General features: G+C 41.4%; 1 protein-coding gene across 1 annotated transcript; it reads left to right on the plus strand.

Moving 5' to 3' along the window:
- Positions 1–1284: 1284 nt before the first annotated feature.
- LOC116255131 (uncharacterized) lies at positions 1285–4764 on the plus strand. The gene is made up of 3 exons (XM_031630890.2): positions 1285–1598; positions 1710–1766; positions 4203–4764. The coding sequence occupies exons 1-3, from the start codon at positions 1347–1349 to the stop codon at positions 4680–4682; spliced, it is 789 nt and encodes a 262-aa protein (XP_031486750.1). The 5' UTR covers positions 1285–1346; the 3' UTR covers positions 4683–4764.
- The last annotated feature ends 7508 nt before the right edge of the window (positions 4765–12272 follow it).

The raw sequence follows: 12272 nt of genomic DNA on the forward strand, positions 1-12272 counted from the left end.
AGAAAAAATCTTTCATATTCAAGAACTATCAAAACACACTAGTAGCTTGTAAAAAAATTTATTTTGAGTAACTTTAATTTCTACACTTCCATATAGAGCACTTAAACATGAAATGCTTAATCTATGAAATTGTATTAAAACTCACGTCATAATTTTCTTATTAGATAATTATCAAGGCACATTTGGTAATGGAAATAGTAACAAACATCAGTCATATAGCGCTGTGGTGTCTAACGTCAGTCATATATGTTGGAACTTGAGTAAACAGTGCTCAGAGGGGAAGAGAGGGAAAAGAGAGAGAGTTCCTTTCACACAAATAAAATTACCAAACTTTCCAGTTTCCACGTGCATTAGATGTTTCAAGTATATATATTAATGTTTTTGTATTTTATACTTCCAAATCCATGATCTCCATCATATTTTAAACTTTCCTTCCTACAAACATATTGTCGAGTTTATAATTTGTTTTCCTTTTGTCTATTTTACAAGATAAAGTTACAACTAAAAGTACACTTAGTTTAGAATTAAGCTGGTCTTATCCAAGTCCAAATTATCTAACAACTGTGTGAATTGCTCCGTTTAATATTGAAAATCAGATCTGAAAGGAACTGGGTCTGGTTCTCGAAGTTCTTTGTGGGAGCCAATTTCTAGTTGCACTTTCTTCAAAAAAATAATAAATTTTCCATTAATGTCCTCATTTTATTGGATATATCTTGAATTGATCCTTTACTTCTAAGGCTTTTCAAATTCATGCTTAAGTAAAAGATTAAAGTTATAAACAAAAAGGAATGGATGGCTTTCTATGAAGTTATACAGGTGTTTTTAATGAATTAAACTAACTATAGAAATGTCATCTCTATATTGCAACCAACAAGAGATATCATGTTGTTCTAATGCATGTATAAGATTTTATAAAGAGTTTAAAATTCTCTGTCCAGCTGTTTACTTACAAATCTAAACTAGATATTTGAAGTTGATTTCTATGTCATTTTTTTTAGATTTTTAGGCAAATTTGTCATTAAATGGATCATAAACCATTACTAAAGTGATAAACCATTACTACATTATAAATTATCCTAGTGAAATTTTTAAGGACAAACTTTTAAATTTTAATCATCGAAAACATGGTCATTAAATCGTTGGCCAAGCTCGTTAAGCTTTTATGCGTTGCACTTTAGCTTAATTCGAATGTCCAAAATTTGGGAAATGAAGCGTTGCTCGGATCCAGTATCCGATGGGGCCCAAATCCATCCGCGCCTCTTTTCCCCAACGGATAACTCAACGTGTGCCAGTAGACAGCTGAGCTCTCGAGCGTGTTTTCTGCTTCAGCAAGCTCGGGAGCACCGATGGCATCCTCCGTCCCTGGGGGCGTCTCTGCCCTTCCACTCCGTAATTTCTATGAATCTACCAGCCCCAAATTGCTCTGCGTCCTACCCACAGCTTCCAATCCACCGGTCAAGGGAGCCACTCTCTCTTTCCGGTCTCTTTCCTCCTCACTGCGGCATCCCTATATGGTGCGTGCCGCTTCCGGCCTCGTTGTAGATGAAGTCGCCGTAGAAAATCTTCCTGAAGCTGAAACAGGGCCTGAATCGGTAGAGGTAGGTTTTCTCTGTGTTCTTGCTCTTGCTCTTCTTCTTTTTCATTCTTTCTTTGGAGAAATTCCTCCCGCGGCTCCGGCTAATCTTTGGTTGGTTGAGTTTTCCCGGCAGGTTGGGTCTGACATTGCTGGTGTCTTGCCACTACCTTTAAGCGAGGATGCTGAGAGGGTATTTATCTTAATTCTCTTTATTTACTTTTCTTCTCCCGTTTCTTTTTGGAATGGAATTGGTTGTTAAGTTTTTATTGTACTTTCTTCTGCATTATCTTGTAATTAGGATTCGGGTTCGTTCGAGATACATTCCATAAAGCGGAACAATTTTCCAGGCTCCCTTTGCTTTTTCACGATAGCTATGGACTGTCCTTTCATGGATACATGATGTTAATGTGGTCTTGTCAAATGGTGCGGCCGTTATTGATTGAAGTGGTTGAAGTCTTTTAGCTTTGCGCCGGTGTTTTTACAAATAGAATCATCCGTCCCATCCACATCTCCATTCCTATTTACCATATAAAGGAAGTGCAGATTCGTGCTAAACTTTCACCCAAATCCATGTAGTTGCCATCACATGCTTTCCCTCGTTGTGCATTGATAACCTCTGAAATGTTGGTTACCTGTTACTTTTTGGACCATTTAAAATGGTGGTAAATTGAGAGGATTACCGAAGTAGTTTTGTGTGGATCATCACTATTGCACAGGATGTTTGTGATGGTTTGAGGCTTTGACCGGGCTGGGTAAGCTGCTGAGGCTTATAATACAGTTTTGTTAGTTCATTCACAAAATTCTGTTGTTGATTTGGGTCTTATCAAGTGGAATTTCCCTAATCATTTCATCGTCCACTTTCCATGTCTCAATATCGTAGGTAGGTCCTTTATTTCTTAGTCTTTGTTGCATGAATGGTGTCCTTGCTTCTTTGGGGGCATGATTTCCTGTTGTTGTTATCTGCCTAGTGCCTATGCTTCACCTTTTGGATAGCCAAGTTGTTCTTTTAGATTAAAATGAGGGACTTTCCATGTTTTTGTTGATGATGTTTTGGGTTTCTTGTATCCCGATGAAGAAAAAGGAGAAAGCACCTCTAAAGGAGTTTGTGTATTTTTAAAAAGACGTAATTAACAGCTTGTCTTACCTAATATTTCCATACTTGTCTTTATCTAAAAACCCGATTCCCTATTGCCTTGATTTTGACTTTTTAAGAAGAGGTAGGCTTGCTCTCAAATTTGCTTCTCGTTGCAAGTTTGCTACTTATTGGTTGTTAAGAGGATGGCTAGATTTATACTGGGTGCCTGGTCGTGCAACTTGAAGATATATATGTGAATGTTTTAATCTTGCAAAACGTATGTTGCATTTTGTGCCACCTAGTTATTAAGCTTCAACAATTTGCAGCAATCAAGCATAGTCGTGGGAAAGGTTCCTATAGGAGCTTTTGGTAGATGCCTTCAGTAAGCAAGTCATGAACAAAGAAAACAATTAATAATAGCAACATGCGCATAAATTGAATATTTATATGACAAGTAATTTGTTCCTCTTCTGCCATATATGTTTAACAAGATGGGATCTGATCAGATGGACCTAGCATGGATCAATTCAATGTGCAGATCTCATTACTGTCACGTAACAATTGGGAAGGTAAAAATGGAAATCTTACACCCTATACCATCTCGTTGTGTGGAGCCGCTCCATTGCATACTGTTTCTATCCTTCCAATCAACAGAGATGAGCGGGACACACCATTACCTTGAGACATGAATAATCATTTGCAGCAGAGTTACTCTTAATCCCCTATTCACAGGCTAGTCCTTGTGACAGATGATCAAGACCATGCTGGGCATTTTTATCTCCTAACCTGTGATATCTCCCCGCTAGGTTTGAGAAGCCTTCTTGGGGTGCATGTGGGCAGTCTCCAGGCAGTTAAGGGCTCATTCTTATTCAGTCCAAAGGGGACCAAGTAGTGGGGCTCGTTTTTTTTTTTTTTTTTTTTTTTTAACCCTTCTTTTGATGCTTTTGCTGTTAGGAGATGATGAGCAGAAGCTTTTAGCTAGAAAAGATGCAAGGAAACCAATCAGAGGTGCAATTGTTTTTTCTGATGCTTCAGCTGTCAGGGGATTATTAGCATAAAATCTGAGGTTAAAATCCCATTAGATTGGAGGCTGAAAGTATTCAAGGCAGCCTAACTTTCATTTCCACCAGGTCTTCAGCAGTCAGCACATCTTATCAAGAAAACTGAAAAGATACCAAATTACCAATCTTATGACACAAGTTATGTATTTTGTTGATTTTTGGAGGGGCTTCTGAAAAATTGCAATTTGGATTGTCATAACTCTTTCTCCATATTGAATATGCCTATCAGTGGCTTGTTCAGTTGTTCTAGTTCCAAAGTGTCATCTTTCTACTGTTATTCAGGAAAAGGTTCAGCAACTGCTATGGTATCATGATTCTGTTGAATTTTTTTTTTTCTTTTGTCATCCATCTATATGTATAATTTGTGGTGCTTGTGTATGGTTCCATTGGTTACTGTCTTAAAGAAACACATGATATTTCGTCTTCATTTGTGATGAATATTCATCTGATAACTGCAAATTGTTTGCAATGCATACTTGCTGCTGGATAGACATTTAGGTGCACAAACAGCCCACCCCTTCCTCCAAGCTTCCCAAAGGAAAAGCCCACCATCTGCAAGAACTTCCAAGACATGTTGGAGCAATCTCCTTCCAAGAACAGTACTCCTCTGGAGCTTCCTGACGAACTATCATCGAGTATAGAATCAAGAAGAATTCTACTCTGTGCGGCCTCCCTTGGATTTGCTCTGCTTCTTATGGGCCTGGATGAGAACAGTAAGGCCCTAGCTCTGGGTCCAGAAGGTCCATTGGTGGAAGAATTTTGGGACAACGTGAGAAGGTATGGGTTGTATGCACTGACAGTCAGCACTGGGGCTATCTACACCATACTTGAACCCATAGTAGAGCTATTGAAGAACCCACTCTCTGCACTTCTTCTCATTCTCATTATAGGGGGTTCTGGTTATCTTATCTATCAGGTGCTTAGTGCCATGTTTGGTATATCTGATTTTTCTTACGACTATGCCAACTGATCATATCTAATGTAAATTCAGCTAGCTATTTTCATATTGGATTTTTTCCTTTATTTAAGGAAAAAAATTTACATGAGTGTTATATCTCTGTTTCCTAAAATGGAAGTGATGTTCTTCTGCTGTGATTAGAACGACATGGGTAAGTAGTTTCTAGGTACCAAGAAAATCTACAGTGAAAAATTTCAGACTGAGACATGGGAGAACTGAGTTCAAATCCACTTCACCAACCCTGAGATCTACAGTGGAACATTTCAGTTGAACTTGAACTGTGGTCAGATGGTGCCAAAGCAGAAGATAAGAATCAAGCTTAGATCCTATTGAGTACCCTTGATCAAGGGCTCCTGCAAACACATAATGGATGCTGCTAGAACTACCAATGCAAAGACCACGGACACTGTTCCTCTGCCTACCAAGAAGCAGATAAACTGTGTGCTTAAATCCCCACATGTAAACATGGATGCATGCTTTCATTTTGTGATTTGGATGCACCAATGTCTCATTGATGTTCTTTATCCAACTGCCCAGGCCATTGATTCTTTGATGCAGCTGGACCTTCCTGCTGAGGTGGATGTAGACTTTAAGATTTAATGAACTTCAATGTTTCCTGATAGAACACTCCTTTCTAGTTTTTTTCAAGTTTGTGGATTAGAATTTTGGCAATGTGAAATTGGTGATGCCCATGTTTCTGTGCTACGTTAGTCCTGTTATACTTAATGTTTGATACATGATTCTGATCCAACCTTAGGTGTAAGATAGTCAATAACATTGTATTCTTGTTGGATCTACTAAAAGAAGTGGTATAGCTACTTTTTGTGCAAACAGTCTATTGGATGTTGCCCATGCCCTGAAATATGGTTATTCTTTGTTTCCGCAGTAGTTTATCAGTAGTTTTACATAAAGATGCCACATGCATGTTTAATGTATGATAAATTTAAGAGAGCTAAACTTTGATTAACCTCGAAAGAATCCCTAACTCCTCTTTATATAGACTAGAGGAGAGGAATAAGTTACAAGAAAGTCATTAAAAAAAACATTATTACACAAGTGCCCTCTCAAGCCTAATACTGAGTATAAACACGTCTTAACACTCCCCCTCAAGTTGGAGCGTATATGTCAAACAAGCTCAACTTGGAACAACAACTTTGGAATGGTCCTCTTGCAAGAGCTTTAGTAAAAATATCAGCAGTTTGCCCTGTAGTTGAAATATGGGAGGTACTTACAAACCCCTTTTGAATCATGTCTTTGGTATAGTGACAATCTACTTCAACATGCTTGGTTCTCTCATGGAAAGCAGGATTATTAGCAATAAACAGAGCAGTTTTGTTATCACCTAACAATTGCATAGGAAGAGGCACTTCTACAGTAAGATCCAACATCAGAGATCTAACCCACATAAGTTCAGCAGTAGCCTCAGCCATAGCTCTATACTCAGATTCTGCACTTGATCTGGCAACCACTGTCTGCTTCTTACTCTTCCATGTGACCAAGTTGGATCCAATAAACACACAAAACCCAGTAGTGGATTTTCTGTCAAGGTGACATCCCGTATAATCAGCATCAACATACACAGATATAGTGAGAGATGTACCATTTTGAAAGAAGAGTCACATTCCTGGTGAATTTTTTAGATACCTGAGAATCATCATAGCAGCATTCCAATGGACTTTCTTGGGCTTATCCATAAATTGACTCACTCTGCTGACAGCATAGGCAATATCAGGTCGAGTAACAATGATATATAGGAGCTTCCCAACAATCCCTCTATATTGTCTAGCATCAACATCTTCAGTATCATCATCATACAAGCGAGTATTGATGTCCATGGGTGTAGAGGCAGGTCGACATCCTAGCATACCTGTCTCTTGCAAAACATCAGTAACGTATTTCCTTTGGCACATGATAAGACCCTTCTGATTTCTGGCAAACTCAATACCTAGGAAATAGCGTAGCTCACCAAGATCCTTGGTGACAAAGTGTCGTCCAAGGACGCCCTTGATGTTGGAAATCCTCTGAATATCATTCCCTGTAACAATGATATCATCAACATAGACAAGAACTATCACTGTACCTGTAGAAGTTTTCTTGACAAAAAGGGAATGATCTGCCGAAGAACGTCTGAAGCCCTCATTCTCAATATTCTCTGATAATTTTTGGAACCAAGCTCGAGGACTTTGTTTCAGACCATAAATTGCCTTTCTCAATCTGCACACTTTCTGACACTCCCCCTCAGCAACAAACCCTGGTGGTTGCTGCATATACACTTCTTCATGTAGGTCACCATACAGAAAGGCATTTTTGACATCAAGCTGTGATAGAGACCAATTCTTGCTGACGGCAACAGCGAGAAGAACCCGTAAAGAAGCATGTCGTGCCACAGGAGAGAAGGTATCATAATAATCAACCCCATAAGTCTGAGTATAGCCTTTAGCAACCAGGCGAGCCTTATATCTCTCAATGCTGCCATCTGCTCTGTATTTAATAGTAAATACCCATCGACAACCAACAATAGCTGCATCAGATGAAGGAGTAACTAGTGTCCTGGTGCCTCTAGACTGAAGGGCATCCATCTCTTCTTGCATTGCTGCGGCCCATTTGGGATCAGAAAGAGCGTCCATGGGAGTCTGTGGAAGAGCTACAGCCGACAGTCCCTTGACAAATTGTCGGTAAGTAGGAGTGAGTCTATCCATGGATAAATGACCAGAGAGAGGATGCAAAGTGCAACTGCGTTTGCCTTTCCTTTGAGCAATGGGCATATCAAGTTCATTAATATGAGGACCAGGAGCATGCTCTGGAGAGTCCCCTGTGTCATCATCACATAAAGAATTGTCAGCAGGATTTGTGTGTTCAGGAAGTACCTTGGGCATGCTGGGTGAAGGCACAGGAGCACAGGGGCAGGTTGAACAGGTTTAGTGCGACGTTGGTAGATAGCCCCAAAACGCGAAGCAACGGGTTGTGGATAACTCATGAGAGGTAAAGGAAGGTGGACTTCATCACTAAATTCAGGCACCCTTAATTGAGTTCCATTTGGAGAGAAATAAGAGGTTGACTCAAAAAATGTAACATCAGCACTCACATAATATCGACGAGTAGAAGGATCATAACAACGATATCTCTTTTGAGTGCGGGAATAACCAACAAAGATCGTTTTGATAGCCCGAGGGGATAACTTATCTCTCCCAGGACCAAGCAACTGAACAAAGGCAACACATCCAAAAATACGAGGTGCAACAGAAAACAATTCTCTGTTAGGAAAAAGAACAGAGAAAGGAATAAGATCTCCCAACACAGATGACGGCATGCGATTAATAAGATAGCATGCTGTAAGAACAGCATCTCCCCAATAAGAATGGGGAACATGGCTGTGTATGATAATGGTTCTGGCGACGTCAAGAATATGGCGGTGTTTTCTTTCAGCAACCCCGTTTTGTTGAGAGGTATAGGCACAAGAAGTTTGGTGAATGATACCCTTATCCCTGAAAAATTGTTCTAAAGAGGAAGCACAGAACTCAAGAGCATTGTCAGAGCACACAATCTTGACACAAGTATCAAACTGAGTCAGAATTTCATTGATAAAATTTTTGATTACATGACCCGCTTCAGATTTGTGTTTCATAAGAAAAACCCAACTAACACGACTGTAATCATCAACAGCAACAAGATAATACCGATGACCCTGAAGGTCAGGAGTACGACTCGGGCCCCAAACATCAAAATGAAGTAACTCAAACACAGAGTGGCTACTTCGACTGGACCGCGGAGGAAAGGATGACCGATGGTGTTTGCCTAACTGACAAGACTCACATTGAAAAGACGACTTATGAGACAGCTGAGGGAGAACATGCAGCAGTTTCTGAAACGGGAGATGTCCAAAACGTAAATGCCAAGTATAAGCTGAGGATGAGGACGACCCCGACGAGGTAGATCCAGCAAAGGGAAAGGAATGCACTAGCCTATAGAGACCTCCCTGTTCACGGCCACTGCCAATCACCCTGCCCGTCAGTATATCCTGAAACACAAGAGAGGAAGAGTCAAATATAGCACGACAATTTAATTCTCTGGTAATCTGACTGATAGAAAGTAGGCTATGGGGGAATTCTGGTGCATGAAGAACGTGCTGCAGCGGCAATGATGAAGTAAGTTGGACCTCTCCATGTCCAACAACTGGTGAATATTTTCCATCTGCTAGAATAACCGAACGACCTGGTGGAGTAGGGACGTAAGAGGTGAATTGCGCCTTATCCCCACAGAGATGTGTCGATGCACCAGAATCAATAAGTCAATCTGTAGTGTCAGTAGCAGAGCAGACTGTAAAGGCAGAATACATACCAGATGAAGAAGCACTCGCAGCGGTAGGAACAGTAGAAGTGGTCGGACCAGGGGCTTGATGGGCGCTGTCGCCAATCAAGTGCCTCAACTGAGAGAGAATGTCATCTACATGCAGCTCACTGGAGGAGGCAGTGTGCTGAGGCTTAGGCTGCTCAGGAGAATCAGTAGATACAGTCTGATTTGCAAAAACTGGACGGCCATGTTTCTGCCAACACTTATCCACAGTATGACCAATGCGGTGACAAAACTGACATACAGGGCGCGAAGGGGTATTGCCACGGCCACGGCCCCCTCGTCCTCTGGCAAAAAAGGGTCCACCTCTGCCACGAGTAGCAAGCATAGCAGAAGTGGTATCAGGAACAGTCGATGCAGAGATCGGAATTCTGCTGAGCCTACTGTAAGCCTCATCAATAGGAGGAATCAAGGGACTAGTAAGCATTTGGTTCTTTGCGGATTCATAAACAGAGTCTAAACCAGAAAGAAAGACCCCTACCATAAGCATATCTCTGTATGCCTTTTGTTGTTCACACTTGCATGCGGGAAAGTAGCTATTCAGTCTCTCAAACATGGACTTGAGACTAGAATAATAAGTGTGAAGAGGTCGGCCATCTTGTCGCATCTGATGAATATCATGATGAAGCTGCATAATGCACGTTTCATTTCTTGCCTGTGAATACGTGGCAGCAAGGGAATCCCACATATCCTTTGCACTGTCCTTGTGCAAGACTTCATTTGCAATTTCTTGAGAGAGAGTACCAACAATCCATACCATAACCAACGAATTATCTTTAAACCAAGTAGTATATTTTCCTACCTTCTGTACGGGCTCGAGCTCCAATATGAGATGTTCCTTCTCATGAGCGATCAATGTTCTTTTTACTTGCATGGCCCACATCTCGTAATTACCCTCATCCATTTTGGTGATAATGCTGGAAAATGGGGAACTCTTCATCTCTCCCGACGATACAAAGGAAGAGGTATTAGCGCCACTGCTAATTTCAGACATCTTTCAACACAAAGGAGGAAACCGAGCTACGGAATAGGAAGTGCAGGCAAAAAGAATACAATCACATATCGAAAGACAACATGCTGATCATGAAGCAATATGCAGTTAACGCATGTAGCAATCCAGAAGTCTGAGCGGCGGGAAGAGGCAACAGCAGAGCTGAACGAAGAGAGATACCAGAGACGACGCTGAGAAGAAAATCAGCGTGCAGAACCTCGGGCAGAGCAGCGGCGGAGCAGCGTGCAGCGGAGGAGCAGCGTGCAGAACAGCGGCGGAGCAGCATGCAGCGGAAAGACGCTGAGAGGAAAAAAAAATCAGCGTTGAGGCGGCGGCGAAGATGACAGGCGAAGCAGCAACGGGCGCAGGCGTTCAGTCTGCTGGGCGGAGCAACGGCAGAGTGCACACGCGGCGGCGGCGCAGGCGGACGGGCGCAGGCGCAGGCGGCGCAGGCGGACAATGGGTAGGGCGACGAGGGGCAGCAGGGCTGGGTCGGGCGGCAATGGACAGGGCGGGTCGGGGGTCGAGCGGCAATGGACAGGGCTGGGTCGGGCGGCAATGGACAGGGCGGCAATGGGCAGGGTTGGGTCGGGCGGCGGCAGCTGACGCCGATCAGGCGGCGGCCGGTGCCGCTCAGTCGGCGACAACTCGCTGAGGAGGAGACGGCTGGTGCTCTGATACCATGATAAATTTAAGAGAGCTAAACTTTGATTAACCTCAAAGAATCCCTAACTCCTCTTTATATAGACTAGAGGAGAGGAATAAGTTACAAGAAAGTCATTAAAAAGAAACATTATTACACAAGTGCCCTCTCAAGCCTAATACTGAGTATAAACACGTCTTAACAATGTACACACACACACACACACAAAGAGAGAGAGAGAGAGAGAGAAGCAGAGGTCGCAACATTATCTCCTCTTAGCGGACTTGCTTTTTCCGGATTAGTTTCTAATCCTTGGAACGATGGCAGAACAATTCTTTGCTTGATATGTTGCAATTCTTGTTCTCTTCGTCCTGTCAAAGATATTTCTCTTGCAAATAGCGTCTTCACAGTTCACTGACAGTTCTCATTTGCAGTTAAACCCATGGTATTGTGCTTGTTCTCAATGGCCAGGACGTTGTTTTTGTAATGATAACCTGTGTTTTCATTCATATTGAGCAAAACATACATCTGTATTCTGCAATTTATTCATCTAATGCGCCGTGCATAAAGAGAATCATCCCAAAGGGCAGTCAAGCGCTTCAGCGAGTGCTTCAACGCCTTAGTTTCATATTCTATTGGATCAAAGCAGCTGAATTCAATGCCCACTGAGTCCTTTAATCCAAGATTGTGTATCAGCCTAAAGTCCTATGTTTGAGTCGCTCCTATCCCAGATTTTGGCTATTATGAAATATGAGTTCCTCATCTGCTGGCCAGAAAATTATGTTGATCAGCAACCTCGAGAACACATAAATCTATCGGCTTACGTCATGTGAATATGGTACTTTGTCAAGCAAAGTTGAACGCTGCTGATCGGTAGCAACAGACTTTGTCAGGGTACCAAGCGACCACGATTACCGTCTTCTCTAGCAGACATTTGGCAGAAGCCACAAGCATTTTGTAAATTCTCAACACTGGGAGCCTAGGGATGTCAATGGATCAATTTGAATAAGAAATACCTTTAACCATATCCACCTTTTCAGATATTCACATATTTGGATTTGAATTTGAACAGAGAAAGTCATATCTAAATCTGAATCTGAAGTCCAATTTCTCAATTTGAATTCGATCCAAATCCAAATTTTGAATCAAATTTGGGCAATTTTCAAAATATGAGAGCATTAAATAGAGGACATTTGTTTAAAAATAAATCTGATCTAAATCTGTACCTGATCAAATATTTTGAATCCCATTGAAGATTAGAAAGTCATTTCTTAAATCAAAATTCGTTCCGATCTCTTATTTGGATATTAATTTTTTTCATATTTGATTTTTTTGGAACAGATCGGTCGGACACATTGACATGGAGTCATGTCATCTCGTGTTTGCATTTGCAACCACTATGTTGTGGCTTCAAACAGTGACCACCGTCACTTAGGGGAAAGTGGATTTGTAGAACAAGTAATCAATTAATTTGTTGGGATCATAATCGCAAGATCTTATTGCTAGTAAGATTTTGCAGGATGGCTATTGCTGGTTTACTGACTTGTTCAATGTAAAGCAATTTTCATGGAAACGTTGCATACATGAAATATATATATATAATGATGACTATAACCAT

The sequence above is a fragment of the Nymphaea colorata genome, chromosome 5, assembly GCF_008831285.2.
Source record: "Nymphaea colorata isolate Beijing-Zhang1983 chromosome 5, ASM883128v2, whole genome shotgun sequence".
Lineage (NCBI taxonomy): Eukaryota > Viridiplantae > Streptophyta > Magnoliopsida > Nymphaeales > Nymphaeaceae > Nymphaea > Nymphaea colorata.